The following is a 25,254-nucleotide window of genomic DNA, read 5'->3' as shown; positions in this document are numbered from 1 at the left end:
CATACTTTATTTCTACACTTTATATTTTACTTGTTATTTCTTTCTTTCTGCTGTTTTATTTACAAGATTACTGACTTGATCGTCAGAGTACCTTCGGCCGGCACCACCCTGGTGTCCCAAGGTTTCCCAGTTACTCGTTTGTCTTTGTTCTACAGTGACCGCGACAATCGATTTGTGTGATTGTATATTTCAGCCTCTACACATGAATGTCTATTTACTTGATTGAATACGATTTTCCTTTTCTTTTTAAAAAGCGTGTTCAATAATGGAGGGTAATCTTTATATTCATATGGAATGAGATCCATCTGTCTTACTTTATTATTTTGCCAAAGTCAAGTCTCAATTTAGACCATTCTCTAATATAAATGAAACACGTTTGTACATCAATGTAATGCAATTGCTTTCCCTCCTTAAGAACAAAAAAAAAAAAAAAAAAGAAGGAAAAGAAATAAAGAAAAAAAAAGTAGCCTTATCTCAACATGAATGAAGACAAATAAATATCCTAATTATATATGCACTTTTAATTAGGAACAAACAACTAGATACTAGCAAGAGCCAAGAGTGTTAATCCAAATTCAATTCTCATTTAATTGGTAGATCACTTTTTATGATGATGATGATGATGATGATGATGATGATGATTATCTCTTAATTTATATGATAGTTTCTTTGTTTTATTTAGCTCATTAATTGTTCATTTGTATTGAATCTCTCAATCAAGACACTGTAATAATTAATACAATACATACACAGTAACATTTGAATATGACTTTGTCACACTTAACTTAGACTACGAATACACTTTTATCTGAATGGATTTGTTTGAAATTTAATGTCATTATCACTTAATTCAGGTTCATTAATTGAAAATGTCAAGAAGAAGAATCATCACATGCTGCATATTACTATTTTTTACAGTAACTTCAGTAATAAGCATGTGATGAGGGATTGGCTAGGACATTGTTCTATGGAGGAACAAAGAAAGATGTGGTGGTGAGAATATGATTGATTGATAGTGATCATTTCACTAATATTTACCAACCGGTTGTCTGTTACTGTAACCTGCTTGTAATGAAATCATTAAGCAAACTTGTAAGCTTTTGTACATATAAACTCTTAAGTAATGCAACTACTCTTAGTTAACGTATAGTCAGTAGATTCTTTTCTTGGTTTTTTTCAGTGTTTATACATTTTTAGACTATGTGTTTTGCCTCATTACTTATTTGGACCCTGTATTTTGACAAATTATTTTTTAAATCTTGTGTTTTGTAAAATAGTTCAAATAGACCCTTAAACCTAATTTTGATGAACAAAAAATTAAATATAACAACACAGTTTTTAGACAGAATTACTGTATTTTAGTTCTGAGTTGTTAGTTTGATGAATTATTTGTGATTTTAGTTCAAAAAACTTTGATCGAAATCGGGTGTCAATTTGAACTATTTTAGAAAACACAAGGTCCAAAAAGTAATTTGTCATAAAAACAAAAACAGATAATGAGACAAAACAAAAAGTCTAAAAATGTATATACTCTTTTATTTATTACAGATAAAATTTGTTCTAGTCTTATGAGGGAGTGCTATTCTTTGACTAATTAACAGATGATCTATTTTTAAAAGTTATTTTTGTGCTTTTGAAGCTCTAAAAACACTTCTGTTGTTGGTTGCGTAATACGTTTAAAAAACTTTTTTAACAGAATAAAAGCCCTGAAAAGCTAAAAGATTTACTTAGACATACATAGAGGTAGATGAATTATTGTGTTGGTGTGTCTATATCAGAATCTTGATGAACAACTCTGTTTTGTCTCTTGGGGTGGCTTGAACTCGAAGGTAGAGTTTGCTCCTTTTCATTGAGAAATGCAAGGAAGGATCGGAGGTTGCCACTGTCAAGAGAGCGGTGCTTGAAGAAGTGTCGCAACATTTTGAAGAGATATAAGAGCAAAGCAACAAGGCAAGCAATCCCACTCAGCAGAAATAGGCCCCAAAAGCTTTTAAGCTGAAGACGGTCCACATCTTGCTTTGTGCCTTCCGAGCTGCAAGCACTTCTCATGAGCCATTTGTCATGAATCCTATGAAGATTCCCATTCTCCGACAGTTTCAGTATGGCTGTGGACATGTCAATCGCCAGTGGTGAGTCTCTAGGGAAGGCCTGCAACATCAGTAAGTATGATACTAGCTACTCGAGTACAACATATGAGAAAACACAAGCGCTTGATTCATCAACATAATGAGATATATACTCACAAAGCCCCAGCCCATTTTGGTGAACTCTTGGCCAACAATGCTGAACTCACATCTTGTAGAGAGGAAGAGCTCCATGTATGCGCGCTCGTCAACCACAGCTGCAACACCGCCTTCGCTAGGGCCTTTCCTTAAGGCCTTCTCGTACTCCTCGTGCGAGTTGAGTGGAACAAGCCTCGACCTGTGTATGTTGAGCTCGTCAGTCAAGTAATTTTCAGTAAACGAGCCCTTTAGAAAGCCAATGGGATCTTTGCTAGTCTCTAAGCTTTCGATGCCTTTAACAGGAGAGGAGAGTTGTTCCACTGTGAGAGTTGAGGTCAGGCTTGCAATATAACTAGAGTTGAGCACTAGAACTATGAAAAGCCATATTATGAGCACAAAACGGCCTAGAGTGCTGCCTGTTCTTTCTCCTACATTAAATTGTAAGATAAGTACTTTGTGTTATGTGATCATATAGTAAGATGGGCATGAAGAACATTCTAATAACTTACTGTGGGAAAAGAAGAGAGTTGAAAAGCTAAACCTGCAGCCGAGAGAGACAAGACAAAATATTTATACATACATTTGTACCATAAATATTACCAAATCATTATGGCATATATGTTATTATATAACAATGACTACTTACCACATGATGGTGACGACTTGCTTTCTAGGAGAGCCTTGGAAATCTTCATTAGTACGTCTCTCCAAGATCCAAACGACAGCTCCCACAATTAGAAAGAAAACACCAGTGACACACCACATCATGGGCGTGAAAGGCCTCAGAAAAGCCCAAGCGCTTGAGTGGAGCTTCCTTATTGGGGCAACCACCACCAGCCCTGACTCTATGTATGGCTGTGTGAAATCCACTATCTTTGCTCGGCTGGTGGTGATTGTGATGTCAGCTACCACTGCATCAAAACCCTGCATTGCATATATATGTATCACATATTGTGCGTATCACTACTATCTAGTAGTAACTGAGTACTTGTACTTACGCCTGTTGGGATCATTCGCAACAGCTCCATGTTTGGAGTGTTGGAACGACCATCTCCGAATGCAATGAATTTATAAGGGACACCATATGGAAAATGTTCCAAGGCTGCAGTAAACACATCTATGCAGTAGCCAGTGAAAGTCTCCGAGCCTTCAGACTGCGACACGAACTCGCGGTTGCTCACCCGCGTAGGGACTCCAATTCTGAGTTGCTTACCGTTGTTGGGGAAAACCCAACCGCGGGGTCTCACCGTGGTTTCTCCTGGCCATATGACACCATACAGTTGATGGCTTGAGCTGTAGGATGTAGCGTTGGGCTGCTGCTTTTTTCTGAGTGCTTCTTTTTCAGGAGTCAAAGTAGACAAACCAGAAGAGTTGGACCAATAACCAATCTTCCTTGGCGTTCCTATCACGTTTATGATTTCATAAGCAGGACCAACACGCTCCATATCCGAGTTGAACACAATCGAGCCGCTTACTCCTGTAATGTTCGCACTCGTAATGCTCTTGAGCAAGAGTTCGCCTCCCTTGGAGATGCTCCCTCCGCTCAACTCACTCAAGCTTGGATCGCTAGAGAAGGAAAAGTTGCCTTTCTGCTTGAAGAGCGAATCCATGGCCTTGGCCAGAAGCCAAACCGAGTCAAAAGCATATAGGCCATATGTATTGAGCCCCCAGCCAGTGGAGCCATTAGTAACTTCTGCGCTTGTCAAGTTAGGCCATTTCGAAACGAACTCGGCTTTCATTGGAGAATCTGGTGTGTACATCCGCAAGGTGAGAACCCCTTGAATGTCTTCAGATTTTTGGGAAATCAGTGTTGGGTCTGAGTCCAACGAGGTGGAGAGCCAGTCTGTGGTTATCCAGACATAACCATTCTCCATCATTTGTAAAGCTCTGGCCTCGTTAAGCAACATCAGACCATAAGTGGCATAGACGTGGACAATGACAATCCTCGACTCCCCATAACTCACCTGAACCAGTGTTTTCGTTATCTCATCCCGTTCTGCCTTTGGAGTGAGAGGTGCTTTGTGTGAGATCTTGCAGCGCTTCTCGGCCAGCTTGTCACCAAGTGCGGTGATCCCATTTCGTCCGAAGTCATCGTCTACGTAGATAGCTACTACATCCCTCCATTGGTAGTAGGCAACAAGCTCTGCTATAGCGGCCATTTGAAAGGCATCACTCAGCGCTGTCCTCACGAAGAACGGGAACTGGCGAGGCGTGAGTGTGTAGTCTGTGGCTGCAAATGACAAGAGAGGCACTTGGAGCTCGTTTGCTATGTGTGAGATTACATGAGCTGTCACTGAGAACTGTGGCCCTATTATGGCTACTGTTTCATTCTCCATAAACCGCAAAGCTGCATACAGAAAAAGCTCACTGTGTCAAAACAGTCCGTTAGGGAATTCACCTTCCTCACACCAGCTTCATCTACAATCACAAAATAAACAAACCAGTAGACACAACATGCACAAATTCAATAGGAAAAATCAGCAAGAAAAACACAATAAAATCAACACCAAGAATTAAAGAGGTTCAGCCCAAATAACTTGAGCCTACATCCTCTTTGAACTCCCCTTGGGATGTTCTTCTCTGCACTATAAAACAGCAATGAAGATTACAACTTGTCACCACTAGAGAACTTCTACACTTGATGGATTACAATGCCTTGAACCCAAGCAAAACCCCAAGTACACTTGACCATGTACAAAGAAATCTCTCACCCAAGACCCAAGTGTTTCTCTCTCAAGCTCTCTCTCTGAAAAAAAAGCTCCTATTTTACAAATGAAATATGTTCTCATCTCACTCCTTAACAACTGAGATAATAAGACTTATTTATAGGGGGTTTTACAACTGTCATCTAACTTAAAAATACCAGAAATAGACGCAGACTCATCTGGAGAAATGGTAGACAAGACTGGAAGAAAAAACGTAACTTTGCAGATGGATTCTGATGTTTAATGCAGACCAAAATATTCTAACAGAACTGTACTCACATACCTTCAACAATGCCGAGAAAGTCACTGGTTTTGGTGTCCTGCATGACAATTTTGAGAGTGGTTCCATTGAGAATAGTTGGATCAGAATTAACAGCATCAACTGCTGCGTTTATTGCAACTTTTGCCACTTTTCCGATATTAGAATTGAAACAAATAAGAGCTCCAACGTTGACAACTGCAGGAGGTCTAGAAGTACTTGACTCGTTGCTACTCATCTCAGTAGAAGCAATGATGATTCCAATGTTAACATTGGACAAAACCATTAAGATTAAGAACACAATCCAAACTCTATCCATATTTTTCTGCAGAGGACACAAAACACAACTAATCAATAACAACGATCAAAGACAAAATGATCTTCATAGAAAAAAACATACATACATACATAGCTTTGTTGTGACAGTAATGTTTAAAAGCAGAGATTAATGTACTGAGTTTTTGGTTATGAGAAAGAAGCAAAAGAAGATGTAAGGCCAATCCCATTCTCAATTTCCAAAAAGAAAGTGACTATTTATAGACAAGTTCTCCAAGTTTGTTTACTTTAGATATTTTTGTGTTGAGTTGTTTCTTTTTCAGTTCTGATTCTAAGTCTAGCTATGTGATCATCGACGTGTTTGATCCACAAAGGGATGTCATGTAGACATGATCATTTCATATGTAAATACTTAAATAAAAAGAAAATGACCAAACGTGAAAACGCAGAGAGCAATTAAGGATATTAATAAATAAACATATATGTATGTATATGAGTTAATTGCTATTAATATATCTTGTAAATTAGGGCGTGTTTGGAAACAATTGGATTAGTAATTACAATATATTTTAAAATATGTGTATTTGAATATCGAGTGATAATTATTTATGAATTACTATTATTATGTTTGGCAAAACAGTTAGTATTTACACAGCAAAATAATATTATGTAATGAATACTAGTTAAAATTAATAGTAACTAATAATCCCGTAAGAATCAGAGAGAGTGTAATTGAGACATCTTAATTATTACCTCTAATTACACAGTTCTGTATGACTAACCCAGCTTAAATTACAGGGTAACTTTCCAAACACACCTTAATGACTTCGTCATCCTCATTTTCCACTATTTTTTATCATTTAGTGCTTTACTAATTAGTGCCTTTGTTCTTACTCCAATATTCTAAAGTTAATTAATCTTAATATATATATACATATGATTAATAGTAAACACCACAAGAGAGATTTATTATTAAATATGGGATGGACTAAAAATAATGAATGAAGTATGGAGATCCATTTGTTTTATTATTATTTTTTTCCATATAGATATATTACCAAAGTCAAGTCTCAATATATTATAGACCATTCTCTCAATCTAAGTGAAACACGAAAAACACGCTTGTACATATATCAGTGCAATGCAATTGCCTTTTTTTTTTTATATATATATATAAAAATAAAAAAAGTTGACCAGGTTTTTGTCAACATGGATATTAGCCTAATAATTTTTAAAAAAATATTAAGTAAAAACTAGGGTAGAGAAAGCTCTTACCAGCATGGGAGTTGGGATCATATACAATTATATATATGTAAATCTTGGTCTGTCTGATCTTGATTTTCTTCAACCCTAACCCTAGTAGTAGTGCAAGACAAGTTATATATATATATATATATATATCACCATTTAAACCCTTTTCTAATAAGGCATTGCATATCCAATGGAGGAGAAGACCATATGGATGGATGAGGAAAGAAATGAAACTGAGAATTTGAAATGGTAAAATAGGCAAGAAGAAATTTCTTTTAGAAGATAGAGTTTGAGAGGTGTGTTTAGAAGAAGGCCTGTAAATATTATCTGTAAATAGTAATGCATTATCTCTTAATAAAAGTTTTGCAGAGATGCATTCAATGCACTCTTTTATGGACAAATTTTTTTTAGAGAATTGCTGAGGAGTTATTTGAGCCAATTCAACAAGAAAGTGATAAATTGTTATTGGTTTAATTTAATATTGAGTTTTACATATTTAAATTTAATAAGTATTATAAAGTGTGTTGGGCATCTTAAAATATCAAATAGCAACATCTATTTTTTTTATATTTTTCCAGACACTCTTGGTGAGAATGTGCTTGCAAAAGCATTGAGCATTAATAACCAACCACAACATATCACCTTATGTGGTGTGTTGGGTACCTTAAATTATTAAATAGCAACATTTATTTTTTTATATTTTTCCAGACACTCTTGGTGAGAATGCGCCTGCAAAAGCATTGAGCATTAATAATCAATCATAGCATGTCATCTTATATGATGTATTAGGCACTTTAAAATATCAAATAGCAACATCAGGTAATTATTTGGTACCTTGTGTTTTTACAAAGTATCATTTTGGTATCTTCTATTTTCAATAATACTCATATGGTACTCTGTATTTTAAAATCGTACATATTTAGTACCCTAAACTCAAATTTAATTAATAAAATTTTACCAATTTAATCTAACTGCTGTCAATTATGTAAGTTCCAAATTTAAATGTAATTACTTAATTACATATAACTGATGACAGTTTGATCATATTGACAAAAATGTATCTATCAAATCTGAGTATAGGGTATCAAATATGTATAATTTTAAAATACAGGGTACCATATGAGCATTATTGAAAATAGAAAATACCAAAATGATATTTTACAAAAACATAGGGTACCAAATAAGTAAATTATCATTTTTATATATTTTCCAAGACACTCTTGAGAAGAATGTGCCTGCAAAAACATTGAGCATTAATTCTTCAAGAGCCAATTAAGAGTGTTAATCTAGGCAAGCTAGCTATAGCTGGCTTCTTTGAATTCAACCCTCGTTAATTAATTGGAACAGTGTACATTTAATGATTATCTCTTATATAATATTTAATTTTAAAGTAATAAAATATGCACCCAAAATATATATCTTAAAATATTACATAAAATATTAAGTGAATTTATTCTAATCAATCACATTATTTATTTCATATATTATTACAACTAATACATTAAAATATAAAAACACGACCTAATGTATAACTTTAAAAAAAAAAGAGCATATTAAATATTATTTATTTATGAGTAATAATTTACACACACTCAAATTACAAATGGGGAAGAAAGAATAATTATATTGGAAGCCATAGTAAAAGAAATTTAACATGAAAAGCAAAAACAAATTCACCTAATTAAAGTACTATTGTCTGACCAAGAAAAAACCATAAAATAAAACACCAATAAATAAATCAAACAATATATTTTACATGCATATAAAAATAATAATAAATAAACACTCATAAATAAATATTGTTTGAATTTTAATTTTGATATTGTTATTTATTTAAAATTTCATGAAAATTTACAAAAAATTTACTATAATTACAATAAATATTGTTATGAAGAAAAACATGAAGTCATAATTAGTGGGAACCCAAGTTTTTTATGTACGGGACAAAAAAAAATTAAAATTGTACTGTACAAATAATATGTATGTATAAAAAATACGAGGAATTCTTTTATAGGGCTTCACTTCACTTTAAACTCTATTGGTGGAGCTCTTAATGTTCTTGACCTTTGAATAGTTTTCGGCGCGATTTTTTTTATGACCGTGTATATTGTAGCTATTTAGAGCATCGACGTGATTTTCAGAAAATTCTGAATAGTTTACAGTACCAAAAACTTGGTTCAAACATGTTGTTGTACGCATGACTAATTTTTTTTATGTGCGTGGAAAGCAACATATTTGAACCTAGCTTTCGGTACTGTAAACTATTCAGAATTTTCTGAAAATTTGCAGGATGCTCTAAATAACTACAATATACACGGTCATAAAAAAATTTACGCCGAAAACTGTTCACGGGTCGAGAAACATTGAGAGTCCTACCAGTAGGACTTAAAGTGAATCACCAATTGAAGAATTGTCTTAAAAAATACAATTAAAATGTAAAAATAATAAAACTTCACTCTTTTTTTATATTATTCAGCATGAGCTGCTTTCTCTAGGCATATTGTAGGTCTGCCTATGGTTATAATTGATTTAGGTACATTAAATTTTTCCTAAAATTATTATTCCATATAAACTAACTTAATTATTTGAAATTTGAAAATACTATATATACAAGTACATGTGATGAGGTTTCATTGTGTAATTTCATGAGCTTAAGATAAGATACCTTAAATAGATCATTGGACAATATCTGAGATATGATATATATTTGGACAATATCTGAGATAACAATAATATAATTAGAATGACAATATATATTTGGTTCACTATTTATTTATCTATACATAAGGTAACATATATAAGATTATCATAACATAACATATATATATATATATATATAAACGTTATAAATAAAGTAATATAGATTATAACCTGAGATCTCACCACACATATTTATTGTGTCGAGTTTGGATATTGACTGTTTACAGAAATATTGTAAATAGTTATATTTTAAAATTATAGTTCAAATGTGACAAAATAGTTTTCCATCAAATGAGTTATTCTAATTTTTTTAGCTCAATACATCATTCATTATTTACATGTAGAAATAACTATTCACTCTTTTATAAATTTTTTTTTTTTTTAACTTTTCTATATATGTGTTTGATATTAGGAATAATATTATATAGTTTTAGTAATTTTTTTAAACTTGTAGACGTATTATTATTTTATATTTTGTTATAATTATTATATTGAGAATTATTTTTAAATTTTAAATTTTATTTATTTTGGAATAGTTTAAAATAAAGTATAATTATATTTTGATATTATATATACATAAATATTAAAATATATAAAAATACTATTGATAATGAGAGAAAAAATTTAATATGAATAAAAATAATATTTAAATGATATAGAGAAAAAATAAAAAAATTGATGTACGATGTAATATAAAAATCATATGTAAAATGAGTTTTGAGGAGATATTTTAAGGAGAATTCTGGCGTCCATCGCAGGACTGAGTCCTTCATGTAGAGCCCGGATTTTTGCTAAGTATCAATTTTAGATTAGTATTAAAATGTTGACTTTTTAATATTTTTACTTGGTATAACCGGCTGTGTTTTTTTAGCTGCCACAGTTTAAATAAGCGAAGGTAGAAGCGTAATTTTAGGTCCAATAAACTATACAGTTGATGGTTTTATAGTAAATTTAAATAGGAGTTGAGACTTATTTACGATTGTGGACACATAACTATTTGACTGCTACTAAGTAACTATTATAATTGACTTACACAAATGTATAATAAAATAATGTAACAAAAACTGAAGTTGTTTTATTTTTTAATGCGATATAAGAAATGAATATAATGTGGTGGAAATTTTTTAATATTAATAATTCGAATATAATGTGGTATTCGAATTTTTCTCAAAATTTGTAGAGATATAGAGTTACATTTGATCAATATAGAGAAATACGAAACATAGCATCGATAGTGATTTCACTACCCGAAAAATTTGCTATATATATATACAACTCAAGCAAATTAAGCATCATTTAGATTCGTGCATGCATACAGTTCAATTAAGCTACACAAGTACATACGTACACAACAGAGACAGAAAAAAGTTACTTATATTATATATACACATAATATATATCTCATTAATCTGTGTTAAAAATCGATTGTGTTCAGGTGGTCACAAATCGCTGCTCGTCTACCAGGAAGAACGGACAACGAAATAGAGAATTTTTGAACTCAACACTAAAGAAAAGGTTGAAATTAGTCAACAAACAACACATCGACTACTAATACTACTGCTACGACAACAACAACATCATCATCATCACCAAACGACAGCAATTCATCAGAACAAGATCAACCACCACCACCATTATTCACAGCAGACCACCTTGTCCTCAACAACAACAACAACGTTGGAGATCAGCCACAACAACCGATGCTCACGCAGCAGGTTCCCATGCACTTGGACTACTACTACGGCTACTCATCTTGCTCTTCATCCACAACTACAGCAGCTGGTCAATTTGACCCTTTCTGCATGCACATTATTCCATATTACAGTACTCCTACTACTACTACTACTATTACTACTACTACTACTACTACTACTACTACTCATGCAGACAGCTTTAGCTATCATAATTCATCATCATCATCATCATCAAATCATCATAATCATATCATTAATCTTGGAGATTATGGGGTTTTGGAGACTGCTGGTGATCATGATCATACCCGAGCTTCAACCAAAACGACGACGACAACAACCATAAACTCCTCTTCAAAGTTGGGTAAGGGAATGAAGCTTATTGGAGCTCTTACAACTTTTTGTTATTTTAGAATATAATAATCAAACCAGTGAATGAATGGTTGTCAATTATAGAGAAGAAATTAAGAGTATTTTTGTATTTTATATCTACTTAAGCTTCAACTTAAATCCTGCCGTTCAATCTAATAAACCACCTCCTCCAACAACCAAAAATCACTAAAAGACTCGATCCTTGAAAATGAACTGAGGGACTCAGGCCCCACATTTTAAACGAGAAAATAGCATCTAATCTTTTTGTCAGGGTTGAAAAATTGAACATCTATTTTTTTTTGTCAGGGTTGAAAAATTGCACTCTACAATTTATATAATTGAGTGAAACTAGAACTCTACATTTTTTGTCAGAGAAACTAGAAGTAGCTAGCTAGATAACTATGTATTTGTAACTACAATATATTTAGAATTATAGTGCTAGCTGATATAACCTTTACGTAATTTTGGCAAGGTTTACTTTAGACTTTAATTTAAGATTAATTAAGTAATTCTTACATATAAATATGATAAGAGTTAACTTTAAGTATCCATATTATATACATATAAAAATTATAATAGACATTTGACGATCCAAACTAACATGCATAGATAATTTTTAATTTTTTTTTGCGGCAACATGCATATATATTATTAATATACATACATAAATATAGTAATACGTAGAATGAAGTGATTAATATTAATTCATTGAAATATTAAATAGTATATGGATTTTGTATATAAGAGGAAATTAAGTAAAATGCGTAGGAAGGAGTTAAAGAAGAAGAAAAGCACATGAAAGTTAATAATAAATGAATAATGGTAAAGATGGTCAACTACTCTGAATTAGATGGTACACGTGTCGCAACCCCACCACTCTTACAACCGATTCTCTTTCCTCTCCAACGGTCCTCCCTTTCTTTTTCCTTGTCCTACTCGCTTGGTCTCTTCTCTCCCTCTCTCTCTTTTCCTTTTCTTCTTCTTCTTCATCTTCTTCATTTCATTTCATGATATGGGCTATTACCTTTTCTTTACCTGGAAATGTTGAAGAAACCCAAAAGCAAAAACCTTTAGCCTATGGATCAGATGTGCTTAAATGGATCGAGTGGAGAACTGGGGTCATCATACTGCTAGCTGTTTCTGTCTCTCTTAGTACTTTAATCATATAATATGACAACTTGTGTGTGTATGGGATTGGGGGGTACTTGAGAGAATGAGTTCAGGGACTGATATGATCATGGAGATTACTACTTCTACTACTACTACTACAACCACTACTCATGAGGATCCTAATACTATTACGAATGCTGCTGATGCTGCTGATTCTTTAGAGACGAATCATACCCAAATCAATACCGGAAAGCCTCCCAGAAACCTCTCCCTTATGCGCCATTGCACCAGCTCTGCTTTTTTGCCTGATTCTGTAACATTTCCAAAACCCCTCTTCTTCTTCTTCTTCTTCTTCTTCTTCTTCTTCTTCTTCTTCTTCTTCTTCTTCTTCTTCTTCTTCTTTTTGTTTATAGATCATTTATATGATAATGATAATATTCGTCTGTGGTATTGGGTGTAGGATTATGATGTGGCTAGCTTTGGCTTCAAATCACCATCCGACGAGAAATCAAAGTTTCAACCTATATTCCGTTCCGGTTGCTGTTCTGAGAAAGGTCCAAAACAGTACATGGAGGATGAGTATATCTGTGTAGACAACCTCTCTCAACATCTTGGTGCACCCCCTTCGTTCCCTTCTCCAGGGGCATTTTATGGGGTGTGTATATATATATATGTGTGTGTGTGTGTGGTATGGACTACTTGCTATTTAGAAGTAATATCTTGACTTTGACTTTTGTCTATTCATACAGGTATTTGATGGACATGGAGGTATAGATGCAGCCTCATTCACCAGAAAGAACATCCTTAAATTCATAGCCGAGGATTCCCAGTTCCCAAGTGGCCTCAAAAAGTCAGTGAAGAATGCTTTTGTGAAAGTGGATCATGCACTTGCAGATTCCAGCTCTCTTGATACTTCCTCTGGTACCACTGCCTTAACAGCCCTTATTTTGGGCAGGTGATCAGTTACTGATCAACTTCATATAACCAAAACAAACTTTTACTGTCACACATAATATGTACTCACATGTATATTGTGTCATTTCGCTTCAGGACCATGCTGATAGCAAATGCAGGGGACTGTCGAGCAGTGTTGGGCAAAAGAGGAAGAGCAATAGAGCTGTCAAAAGATCACAAGCCCAACCGCACCTCCGAAAGACTCAGAATTGAAAAGCTGGGAGGAATCATCTACGATGGCTACTTGAATGGGCAGCTCTCAGTGGCCCGCGCCCTTGGGGATTGGCACATCAAAGGCTCTAAAGGGTCGTTGTGCCCTTTGAGCTCAGAGCCGGAATTGGAGGAGTTGTTGCTGACAGAAGAAGATGAGTACTTGATAATGGGATGTGATGGGTTGTGGGATGTGATGAGTAGCCAGTGTGCTGTTACAATGGTGAGAAAGGAGCTGATGCAGCATAATGACCCCGAGAGATGTTCGAGAGCGCTTGTCAAGGAGGCGCTGCAGCGCAACAGTTGTGACAATCTTACAGTGGTTGTGGTGTGTTTCTGCCCTGATCCACCACCCAAGATTGAAATTCCTAGGTCTCACAGGAGGAGGAGTATATCAGCCGAAGGCCTGGATCTTCTCAAGGGTTGCTTGAACAGTGGAGTGTGAGACTATATCTACTATGGAAACGCATGCAGCATGACATTTTTACATACATTTGGTGTACACGATGAGGCTTTGATCTGCTAGTAGGACTTCTATTCTCTCTCTTTTCTCTTTTGTTGTGTCTATTGCTTATAATAACTGTTTGTAATCATACATCTAAAACAAAAGGCAATCTAAATTTTGTTCTTAGAGTAATAGTTATGAGGGGTGCACATTTGTCGGATTTTCGGGTTTTGGGTTCATGGGGATCGAGTTTTGCGGTTTCGGGTGGAGGAAAATGGTACCGAAACCGATCCGAAATTTTCAGGTTTTTTCGAGTTTTGGGTTTTTCGAGTTGGGTTCGGGTTGAGCTGGGCCTGTTGGATTTTGGGCCGAAAAATCCAATTTTGCAAAAATACCATTATTTACACTTTTAATTTTTATAGTTTGTTTTCTCTGCTGAGAAGAAGGGGGGTCGTGCGTGAGTGAGAGTGAAAGAGAAGAAGATTGTTTTTAGGGTTATCATCTTATTTTTCAGATTTTTTTTTTAAATTTCGGTCGGGTACCCGAAATAATTGAATTTTAAACCCAACCTGACATATGTCGAGTTCAGATTGAATTAAGCCCAAAATGAATGGATTTTCCGAAAATTTGTATTCTCGGGGTTCGGATCGGTGGGTTTTGCAGGTCAAATGTTTACCCCAAATAGTTACTGCAATTTTTTCCCCTTTCCTCTTTGGTTTTGTACTTTGCTAAAAAAAACAAGATAAGAGTAAACTAACTCAATGGATAAGCACCCAAGAAATGAATGAATGCATATATAAGAACACATACACAAGTAGAGTAGCATTAGTTTTCTTATAAGAGAAAGCTTTGACTGACTACTGCCCAAGGTGTTGGAAACTCTCACAAGTCTTCCAAGATATTTTTTTGTAACTCAACACAAAACACCCATCACATATTTTATGTTACATAAGTAGCTTGACTTGTCAACATAGTAATAATAACACTTAATTTACTGCTATCTATAATTCAATCTTTTTCTCCCAAGATATTTCTGTTTTCTTGAGCATCATCTTCCCATGTTTGTGGTCACGTCCTATCTTCTCTAGTTTTCCCGAACCTTCAAAGGAACTGTCCTGTTCTGTAATGCGAAGACTCGGCGTTGTTGGGAAACAAATGAATGCGACACCGACACTTTCACCGACATTCACATCCTCAATTTTCCAACCTCTGCTTTGCAAATATCTCTCAAAAAAACTGTTGTTTGTGGTTTTAAACTTTTAATGTTTTGGACTTTAGTACGTAAATTAATTGCAAGTGGGTTTTTTAAAGTAAAAAAAAAAAAAAAGTTTCCAAAGTGGTGAGGTTAGCTATTCAAACACGGCCCCTGGCCATGTCCCTCTCCAGTGGCAAAGATGCCAATTTGCATTTGACTTGTTATTTTAGCAAAGAAAGACACCATTTTTTTTACTTCTTTTGGGTCAATCCTATGCTAATCTTCTTCTTCTGAATCAAAAGTTCAAAACTTGGCTCATCAAATTGAAACTTGTTTGATTCAATCTCAGAAAGTAGTACAGAGAGAGAAGCAGTAGCCGTAGCCATGGTAGTATTTGACAAGGGAGCAAGCTCTTCCACTTCGTCCCTGCCCAGAGAGGACACCCCACTTCTGGGCAAGCCCCGCCCCCTCTCCTCCCAATTCAAGACCTTCGCCAACGTCTTCATCGCCATCGTCGGCTCCGGCGTCCTCGGCCTCCCTTATGCCTTCAAGAAAACCGGCTGGGTCTTCGGCGCTCTCGTTCTCTTCTCCGTCGCTCTCCTCACCTACCACTGCATGATGCTCCTCATCGCCACGCGCCGCCGGCTCGATTCCGTTCTGGGCTACTCCAAAATCGCATCTTTCGGTGATCTCGGATTCACTGTCTGCGGTCCAGTCGGCAGATTATCCGTCGACGTCATGCTCGTCCTCGCCCAAGCTGGCTTCTGCGTTAGCTACCTCATCTTCATCTCCAATACTCTAGCTTTCCTCTTCAACTATCAATTTCTGGGTCTGGGTGTCTCCCCAAAATCCCTCTTCCTCTGGGCTTGCTTCCCGTTCCAGCTGGGTCTGAATTCGATTCCAACGCTGACCCACTTGGCCCCTCTGAGCATTTTCGCCGATGTGGTCGATCTCGGCGCCATGGGGGTGGTGATGGTGGAGGACGTGGTCATCTTTCTAAACCAAAGGCCAGCTTTACAAGCCTTTGGGGGGCTCTCAGTTTTCTTTTACGGTCTGGGAGTGGCAGTCTACGCTTTCGAAGGGATTGGAATGATATTGCCATTGGAATCCGAAGCCAAAGACAAAGGCAAATTCGGCAAAGTGCTGGCACTATGCATGGCATTCATTGCTCTGTTGTACGGCTCATTTGGGGTGTTGGGCTACTTTGCGTTTGGGGATGAAACCAGGGACATAATCACCACCAACTTCGGGCAGGGACTGGTGAGCACTATGGTTCAGCTGGGGCTGTGCGTGAACCTGTTCTTCACCTTACCACTGATGATGAACCCGGTGTACGAAGTGATGGAGAGACGGTTCTGCGGCTCCACCTACTGCTTGTGGCTGAGGTGGGGACTGGTGTTGGTGGTGAGCTTGGTGGCTCTGTATGTGCCCAACTTTGCTGACTTCTTATCTCTGGTGGGAAGCAGCGTGTGTGTTGTTCTGGGCTTTGTGTTGCCTGCGCTGTTTCACATGATTGTATTCAAAGGAGAGATGGGTTGGCGTGGTGTGCTCTTGGATGGCTGCATTGTGGCCATTGGACTCATTATTGGAGTCTCTGGAACCTGGTCGTCTCTCTTGCAAATACTTGCCCCCACAGCCTGATCAATCTCTACTTTGAGAGCTATTGTTTTGATTTTTAGTCAAAGACTCACAAAGAAAAGGGTCTTCTTGACATGCTCTGTGGTGTACTGTGTACTGTACCAGTTCTTTTCTATATAAGTCTCCATTATTATGCTTTTTTTTTTATAGACAAGTGCGTGAGTGGGTGAGTGTTGTACATTTTACATTCCATTCCATACATATTAATAGTTGAGTTTGGTTAAGTAATCTTGAGTTAGATTTTTCTTTTGATTGGTTGGTTGGTTGAATGGGAATAAGGCAGTTGTTATCTGGTCCATTATCTTATCAGGTGGACTTTGAAATGTAAAGTTAAAGCTCTTTTGTTTGATTATGATTATGATTATAATTTTGATTATGATTATGATTATGATTATGATAATGATAATGAGTGTGATTATGAGTGTGATCATCATCATCATCCATCTTCAAACAAACAAACAAAGATGCAATTGTAACTTAAGTTAGGGGATTTAGAGGTTATATGATAATAATATGTATAAATGGGACAATTTTCTCAAAGGGCTTCACCTTAAGCTCTATCGTTCGGGCTTTTTTTTTTAGTGTTTTTGACTTTTGAATAGTTTTTTGTGCGATTTTTTTTATGACCGTATATATTGTAGCTATTTAGAGTATTGGCGCGATTTTTAGAAAATGCTCTAAATAGCTATTTAGCTATTTAGAGGTTTAAATATGTTGCACGTGTGAATAATATTTTTTTATGCGCGTGGAAAACAACATGTTTGAACCTAATTTTCGATACTGTAAACTATTCGAAATTTTCTGAAAAATACACCGTTATAAAAAAAGTCACGCCGAAAACTGTTCACGGGTCGAAAAACACTGAGAAATCTACCAGTAAAACTTAAAGTGAAGTCTATACGAGAATTTCCCAATATATATTATATAGGTGAGAAGTAAGAAAGAGCAGGTATACATAAAAACTAGAATAATCATCTCCTCACCTAATGAGACCCCAATGGAATGAAGCAGCCAAACCGAAAGAAAATGATTTTAAGGCCACCCCATCATCCCCCACTTAGTCCGACTAAACCAACCAACGGCTGCTATGCTATGCTAAGCTCTGCTAAAGCCAAAACCTGAAAAAACAATCCCAAAAATATAATTAATAAAAATAAAAAAAGTAAAAGTAAGAAAGTGGAATGGAATGGATTGAAGTGAAGTGAAGTGGAGCTAGAATTTAAAAGGAGGAAGGGACAAAGAGGTAAAAAATAAATGAGCCACCTTGGAAAGCAAAAGCCAACCAAAATTACCATAAATGAAAAAGAATGAGAGAAAAGTGGAGAAATCAAAGAGTGGAAGAGAGGCTTGTGTTGAAATCTACAAAGACAAACCAAACCAAACATTTGTGTGTGTGTTTTTTTTTACATTAAATTATTATTTTTTTTTTTCTTTTCAATTGGTACATGGGGCAGGGGAAAATGTGAATAGTATATTTGTTGTTGTGCCTAAAACTTGAATCAGTGATTTTACAACATTTCATTTCATCCGAGAAACTTTCTCTCTCTCTCTCTCTCTCTCTCTCTCTCTCTTTTTCTCTCCTTCTCTCTCTAGGATCAAGAAGAATCAGAGATCAGGTATCAGAGATGTCTTGTTCATCCTCATCTGGGTCAGAGGACGACGACGAGGGCATTGACTCTTACAGAAAAGGAGGCTATCACGCCGTCAGGGTCGGCGATCAATTTAACGGTGGCCGCTATGTTGCTCAGCGCAAGCTTGGTTGGGGTCAGTTCTCCACCGTCTGGCTCGCCTACGATACCACCTCCTCTGTACTCCTCTCTCTCTTTCTCTCTCTAATCATTTATTTGTTTAATTATTCATCATTTCCTTGATCAAGTTCTCAACTTTTTAATCCTTCATTAATGGATGTTAACTGGTAAACCGTTTTTCGTTATTGGGGTTTTCCTTTTTGGAACTTTCTTTATAAAATAAATCATGGATCCATCGAGCAAATTCCATGATTACTATCTTCATACATACTTATGGATTATGCACTGAGGATCCGTGTCTGTATATTAATTATCAAATTCTGATTTCATAACATGTGGCGCAAATTCTAGCCTCCCTCAAATTGAAAACTTTATAGGGATCGATTGATAAACTTATATGGATCGTATCAAATTGGCATCTCAAAGACTCAAACTTTACACCTATTTCCGGCACCATCTGTAAATTCATTATTGGATCCTTGAATCTTCTGTAATATACGTTTTTGTTTTGTAGTGACTTGAATTTTCTACATGCATGCACGTGGCAATGATCCTTGAAGGAAATGCTTAAACTTTAGTAGCATTTCTTGTTGAATGTGAATCTAGTATTTATTGATTGTTTTTTTTTTTTTTGGTTATGTTTCTTAGAGGTATGTTGCTCTTAAGATCCAGAAAAGTGCAGCACAATTTGCTCAAGCTGCTCTTCATGAGATTGAAGTCCTTTCTGCCATTGCTAAGGGTGACCCTTCAAATTCCAAGTGCATTGTGCGACTTATCGACCATTTTAAGCATACAGGCCCAAATGGTCAGCACCTGTGCATGGTCCTGGAATTTCTTGGGGATAGCTTACTCCGCCTAATCAAGTACAACCGATACAAAGGCATGGAACTGAATAAAGTTAGAGAGATTTGCAAATGCATATTGATAGGCCTGGATTACTTGCATAGAGAACTTGGTATAATCCACTCTGATCTGAAACCAGAAAACATTCTTCTATTCTCCACCATTGATCCTTCTAAAGACCCAATTAGATCTGGTCTCTCTCCCATTATTGAAAAGCCGGAGGGAAACCCAAATGGAGGAGCTACCATGAATATTATTGAGAAAAAGTTGAAAAGAAGAGCTAGGAGGGCAGTTGCCAAGATATCTGAAAGGAGAGCTTCTATGGGAGGACAAGCTCCAAAATCTGAGAAAACCATGGATGGGATCGATGTAAGGTGTAAGGTTGTGGACTTTGGAAATGCTTGTTGGGCTGACAAGCAGTTCACGAACGAGATTCAGACAAGGCAGTATAGGGCTCCTGAAGTTGTTCTGCAAGCTGGGTACTCCTTCTCAGTTGATATGTGGTCATTTGGTTGTACTGCTTTTGAGCTTGCTACCGGTGACATGTTATTTGCTCCAAAAGATGGACAAGGCTTTAGTGAGGACGAGGTACGGATGGCTTTCTCTATCTTTATATCTAAGAATTTAACTGGCCTATTCTAAATAAAATCTTCAACATACAAGACATTTTGTTTAAACAAATGTGCTGCAATTTGGTATTTTGAAATGGATTGTAGTCGGTGTTAGTTTATGTAGTTCGTTACTAGTGTTAGTTGATTCCTAAAGCAATGATATTTCATTTTCAGACATGATAAACTTGAATCATTTTGTATCATTGACACTTCTTGATCTTCTTTGTGAAACTTGTGTCAAGCTGCCGTTAGTTATCTACTTATCTGGACTGTATGTCACCGTATTGTGATTTAAGCATGTTCATGGGTGAAAGAAAAGTATTGTATGTGTATAAATATGTTCATCCTCCATTGTCACCTTTGAACTTTACTTGTGATGATTCAGGATCACCTTGCTCTTATGATGGAACTCCTTGGAAAGATCCCTCGGAAGGTATTCCCATTAACACTCTTCCTGTCCCTTTGTTGTTGTTACTACCTTCATTTCATCATTGTGATTTTCACCTCAAGTGGAGTGGTTGGGTGTGTTAGTATGTTTATATTGTTGGTGTATCATATGCTTGCATTTGCAGGTAGCTATCGGAGGAGTTCGCTCCAAGGATCTGTTTGATAGACATGGGGATCTAAAGAGAATCCGGAGGCTAAAATATTGGTCCCTGGATAAATTGTTGATTGAAAAATACAGATTTTCGGAGAGTGAGGCTGGAGAGTTTGCAGAGTTTCTTTGCCCCCTTCTCGATTTTGCACCGGAGAAGCGGCCAACTGCACAGCAGTGCCTGCAACATCCATGGATTAATGCGAGCAGTTCCGATCAGAGTGCAAGTAAGAAGGAAGCAACTATGGAAAAGGTGAATGTAGGGATGAGCAAGCTTCAGGTTAAGGTGGGAAAGTGAAGAAGAAGAAGAAGAAGAAGGGATGAAGGCAGTAGGTGGTGGTGGTGGTGGTGCATTCACTCCCCTGGCCTCTCCTTCCTCCGCCTCTGTATGACACTATTGATTGATTGTGTTCTATTTTTTGTTTGTTACACACTTCTAATAAGATTTATTTTTTGATTAACTATAAAAAATGTAAATTAGTATTGATTTTTGTGGGAAATGATATCAGTAAAAGAGAATTTTGACTATGATCATGAATGAGAAAGAGGGAAGGAGAGAGAGAGAGAGAGAGAGAGAGAGAGACTTACCTTCCTCATAGCCTGCAAGCCAGACAACACAACCAGTTTTCCACATGCTGTTCCACTGACCTTTGTTCACTTTCTTCAGTGCCAGTGGTATTTTAATTATTGCATCATAGACACAAGACAGACTGCTTTTACCTTTTTCTTCTTCTTTTTCCCCCCATTTTCATAGAAGAGAGAAAGGAAACTGCCAATGGTGGCTTCACAATGAAATACGGTAGAAATAACTTGTACATGGAGACTCCATGATTTCATTTGTTGGGTCCAGAAAATATGTGCAAGAACTTAAGGTCTAGGGTGCACGTGGCCAACTTTTTGTTGGCTTTTCATAAAAATAAGGAAGAAAGAAAGGAAAAAAAAAAGTGAACTTTGGGATTAGCTCAGGTTGATACAAAATCCAAGGCTCAGCTAAGCTGTTGTGTCAAATTAATAGTATTATAATAACCAGTAAAATGGAGTTTTCTTCAGATTATTGCACAGAATCCAACCAACTCACGTTTAAGGTGTCTTAGCCTGTCTGTACAGCCTTCTAAAATATTTACATTATATGTACATGCATGTATTCGTTTTTTTTTTTAACTAACTGTATGTGAAACTGAAACCTGAAACTGCTGATTTATTTAACTATTCACTGAATGTAATAATATTATTCTAAGTTGTATGCAAGGCCAAATATGACCAATGACAAGAACAATTGAGAAACAAACAAAATAAAATAAGCTCAAAACAATCCATTAAAGTTAGATGCATGGGGTCTCTTCTTTCTTTATTGTTTGATGAGATGTAGACTCTGACTGACTCTGACATGGGTGGCCAGCTTAATGGTCTAAATTAGCTTTGAAAAGAAGTTCAACTAACTAAGAATAACTCCCCTCCCCCATGTCTGGATCAAATCTTTAGTTATACCTCATCTCAGTTAAAAAAAATCTTTTATCTTCTTCAGATTCCTAACTTTGGTTGATAAGACTGACTTACCTGATCTGTACACTACTACAGGATCAACCGACATGGAATCATATGTCTGAGTTTGCTAATTCACAATGTTGGATGGAATCCACTGCCAAAAGACAAGAAAAGAATAACAACTTTGCTGCTTAGCTTAATCACATTCTGGGAAACAGTAAATTCTTCTGGTACAGTGGACAGTTAAGGCGAAGTTAACAACATGACTCTGGCTTTCAACTGAAGCTTCTTCTTAAGAGAACACATTAGGACATTATTTACAGGAAATTTTCTATACAGATGACATTAATTGAATTCAATTTTTACTATTCTAATAGAATAGATACGGATTGTTACTTTAACTGATGAAGTAACAACAATCATCTTCAAAGTAACTCAATCTTAAAATCTTATTCAAAATGAAGGTGCAGGTAATATAAATCAAAGTAAATTAAACATAATGAATTTAACTTGGCAATAAATAACAATAAAGTACCAAAGACATTGACTCTGTGTCTGTATATCTACATAATGAGAAGAGGAAGAAGAAGAAGAAAAAGGCACAATGAAGTACACTCTACTAAACAACCAACCATACACATTTATTGCAATCCCTATATCTCAACTTGGTAATCTGCCGTCAAATGAACAAAAGGCAAATTCGGTATTGTAAAAACATGGATGCAAAGCAATTTAACATCTAAATTTACACTTGGTCAGTTCATGTCCATTACAAAAGACAAGTTGAACAAAAAAGATCAAACGAAACAAAGCCGTTTTTTCTGTAAGAAGAGCATCATGATTATGAATCCTACCTCAACTATCAAACTTCTATCTTGGATTGGAATCCACATTATGTCACAGCAATGGGGTTTGGAATTGGACATTATGACTGCACCACTTTATTTTGTTTGACACATTCAGGTGCCTTGAACCCCTGACATTTCCAAACTGACTTTGCCTCAATTGGCATCACTCCCTCACCAGAAGGCTCTACAGTAGTAAACAAAGACATATTACCAGCTGTAGGATTTCCCATGTTCATATCAGTCAAGGGCGAGTTTCGTATATCCACCTCATCTTTGGGAGTAGCTTGCTCCCTGAAGTTGCACATGCTTAAGGGCAATTTCTTTAGCTTCACTCTTCCTCTCTTTTTACCACTACCGCCAGACGTATCATCCAAAAATTTCTCCTTTGGCTGACCTAATTCTGCTTCTCCAATATCTATTGATTGTCCAGCTTTATCATATGTACATGCCTTGTCGTCCGCTTTACTTTCACATAACTCTCGGACAGGACCTTCAAAATCAACCTCACCTGCAATTTCTTGTTGTCCATTACAAGTAGATGTGTAGTTTTTCTCCATTACCACAACCCCATTTGAACCTCTAGTTTGATCAGAACTGGATAAGACTTTAGGTTTCTTGTGTTTATGACCCTTGTATTCAGGACTAGAAGAGTTCTTTGATATTCTTGGTGAGCTGTTTATAGCTCTGTGCAAATTACGGGCCAATTCCTCATCCTTCTTACAATTCTCAATAGGTTGGTATTTTTTGTACAATAGCTGAACCGGAACATGCTTTTTTAACTTGTTCTTTTTCAGATATCTTTCCTTGTTGACAGCTTCTTCAGAAAAAGAGGCAATCAAATCCAGTGCACTCTTTGCAGCAGCCACTGCCTTTGCTGCTATTGCAGCCTTTTCTTCTGCTGCCGCTCTAGCAGCCTCGGCTGCCTTGACTGCAGCAGCCGCTGCTGATTTTGAGGCATCTACTATTTCATCAGGAGATAGGTTAGAATTATGAGAACTCAATAGATTGCTCAGACGAATGTTGAATTGACTCGAGGTAGGTGATGAAGGAAAAGGAGGAGCTGATACATATACAGATGCCACAGAAGAAGCAGGGGTGGGGGTAGGGGGTGCAGGGGCGGGTGAAGAAGATGAAGAGGAAGCAACTAGAGACAGCTGCAAAGAACCATCAACATCTGAACTCTGTTTTTTCAGGCCTGCAAGCAGGCGCTTTCGAGGAGGCAAAAGAACATCAGAATCCAAATGACTCACATCACATAGATTAGTCTCCATTGTTCCTTCTCTAATTTACCTCCTTTAACACCACAAAGAGAGAATGAGCACTACATCTACATCTACATGAAAGATAAATACATTAATTATATCAATATCCAATCTTGAAGAGCAAATTGAATCAACAAACTAGACTTCAAAACACCCAATAACTCATTCATTATCTTCTATGATCCAACCAATTACAATTCCAATCATGTCTTGAAATTAAACTGAAATCCAAACATCACATGTTCGATCCCTTCCATTGCCAATAAAACATACAGCTAAAGCTTGAACAGGTACAAAGCCCAATTGTGTTTCCCATGGTCTGTTCTTTTACACAAATTGGAAACAAAGAGAAGACCCTATAACACAAATTGTCAATTCTTTTTGAAAAACCTCAGCTTCCCAGAAAGCTAAAAGAGCATCATCAACCTCAAAACCACATAATTAAAGAAATCAAAACTAGAGTAATACAATTCAGAGGCAATAAGAGCCAGTATAAGCTTGATTAAGAACCTTATGAATGAGAATGAAGGAATCGTGGAGAGCACGAGGTGGGTAGATGAAAGAGAAGAAGAGAGAGTTGTAAGTAAGAGAAATACCTGATCTATATTGTCCAAACAAAGCCGGAAAGAGGAAGATAGGGCAAGCTGTAATTAGGGTTTTGAGAGATAGAGGAGAGGAAGATGAAAATCCAGGTCCTGACTCCTCTTGAGGAAGATCATTTTATATATATGTGTACATACATATTCTTTCTTACATTACATTACATTACATGACATTATATTGTATTAAATAAAAAAAATAAAATATTTATATATATATATATTTATGAGGAGA

The 25,254-nt window shown here is 36.2% G+C and overlaps 5 protein-coding genes across 7 annotated transcripts; 3 read left to right on the top strand and 2 right to left on the bottom strand.

The window, feature by feature from the left end:
* Positions 1 to 1,543: 1,543 nt before the first annotated feature.
* LOC133812949 (glutamate receptor 3.6-like) lies at positions 1,544 to 7,001 on the bottom strand. 2 transcript variants are annotated; one of them, XM_062246805.1, is made up of 7 exons: positions 6,738 to 7,001; positions 5,211 to 5,511; positions 3,221 to 4,569; positions 2,869 to 3,146; positions 2,732 to 2,763; positions 2,244 to 2,650; positions 1,544 to 2,148 (listed from the first exon to the last, which is right to left on the bottom strand). In XM_062246805.1, the coding sequence occupies exons 1-7, from the start codon at positions 6,756 to 6,758 to the stop codon at positions 1,753 to 1,755; spliced, it is 2,784 nt and encodes a 927-aa protein (XP_062102789.1). In that variant the 5' UTR covers positions 6,759 to 7,001; the 3' UTR covers positions 1,544 to 1,752. The 2 variants fall into 2 exon arrangements, with proteins under 2 accessions (XP_062102789.1, XP_062102790.1); XM_062246806.1 differs by lacking the exon at positions 2,732 to 2,763 and having other exon boundaries at positions 2,244 to 2,421.
* Positions 7,002 to 12,390: 5,389 nt separating this feature from the next.
* On the top strand, positions 12,391 to 14,415 carry LOC133782275 (probable protein phosphatase 2C 47). The gene is made up of 4 exons (XM_062221527.1): positions 12,391 to 12,899; positions 13,047 to 13,241; positions 13,336 to 13,541; positions 13,637 to 14,415. The coding sequence occupies exons 1-4, from the start codon at positions 12,690 to 12,692 to the stop codon at positions 14,193 to 14,195; spliced, it is 1,170 nt and encodes a 389-aa protein (XP_062077511.1). The 5' UTR covers positions 12,391 to 12,689; the 3' UTR covers positions 14,196 to 14,415.
* Positions 14,416 to 15,372: 957 nt separating this feature from the next.
* LOC133812945 (amino acid transporter AVT3B-like) lies at positions 15,373 to 17,410 on the top strand. The gene has a single exon (XM_062246799.1). The coding sequence runs from the start codon at positions 15,775 to 15,777 to the stop codon at positions 17,029 to 17,031; it is 1,257 nt and encodes a 418-aa protein (XP_062102783.1). The 5' UTR covers positions 15,373 to 15,774; the 3' UTR covers positions 17,032 to 17,410.
* A 1,052-nt stretch (positions 17,411 to 18,462) lies between these two features.
* On the top strand, positions 18,463 to 21,353 carry LOC133812944 (uncharacterized). Its single transcript, XM_062246798.1, has 4 exons — positions 18,463 to 18,836; positions 19,425 to 20,207; positions 20,616 to 20,663; positions 20,803 to 21,353. Exons 1-4 carry the CDS (start codon positions 18,654 to 18,656, stop codon positions 21,121 to 21,123), a joined length of 1,335 nt encoding a protein of 444 aa, XP_062102782.1. The 5' UTR covers positions 18,463 to 18,653; the 3' UTR covers positions 21,124 to 21,353.
* A 1,457-nt stretch (positions 21,354 to 22,810) lies between these two features.
* LOC133812946 (uncharacterized) lies at positions 22,811 to 25,188 on the bottom strand. 2 transcript variants are annotated; one of them, XM_062246801.1, is made up of 3 exons: positions 25,017 to 25,188; positions 24,583 to 24,776; positions 22,811 to 24,491 (listed from the first exon to the last, which is right to left on the bottom strand). In XM_062246801.1, the coding sequence occupies exon 3, from the start codon at positions 24,427 to 24,429 to the stop codon at positions 23,236 to 23,238; it is 1,194 nt and encodes a 397-aa protein (XP_062102785.1). In that variant the 5' UTR covers positions 24,430 to 24,491; positions 24,583 to 24,776; positions 25,017 to 25,188; the 3' UTR covers positions 22,811 to 23,235. The 2 variants fall into 2 exon arrangements, with proteins under 2 accessions (XP_062102785.1, XP_062102784.1); XM_062246800.1 differs by lacking the exon at positions 24,583 to 24,776 and having other exon boundaries at positions 25,017 to 25,187.
* Positions 25,189 to 25,254: the final 66 nt, after the last annotated feature.

This window comes from Humulus lupulus, chromosome 1, assembly GCF_963169125.1.
Source record: "Humulus lupulus chromosome 1, drHumLupu1.1, whole genome shotgun sequence".
Lineage (NCBI taxonomy): Eukaryota > Viridiplantae > Streptophyta > Magnoliopsida > Rosales > Cannabaceae > Humulus > Humulus lupulus.
Note: the sequence above shows the minus strand (reverse complement) of the source record. Positions and strands in the feature narration are given on the sequence as shown.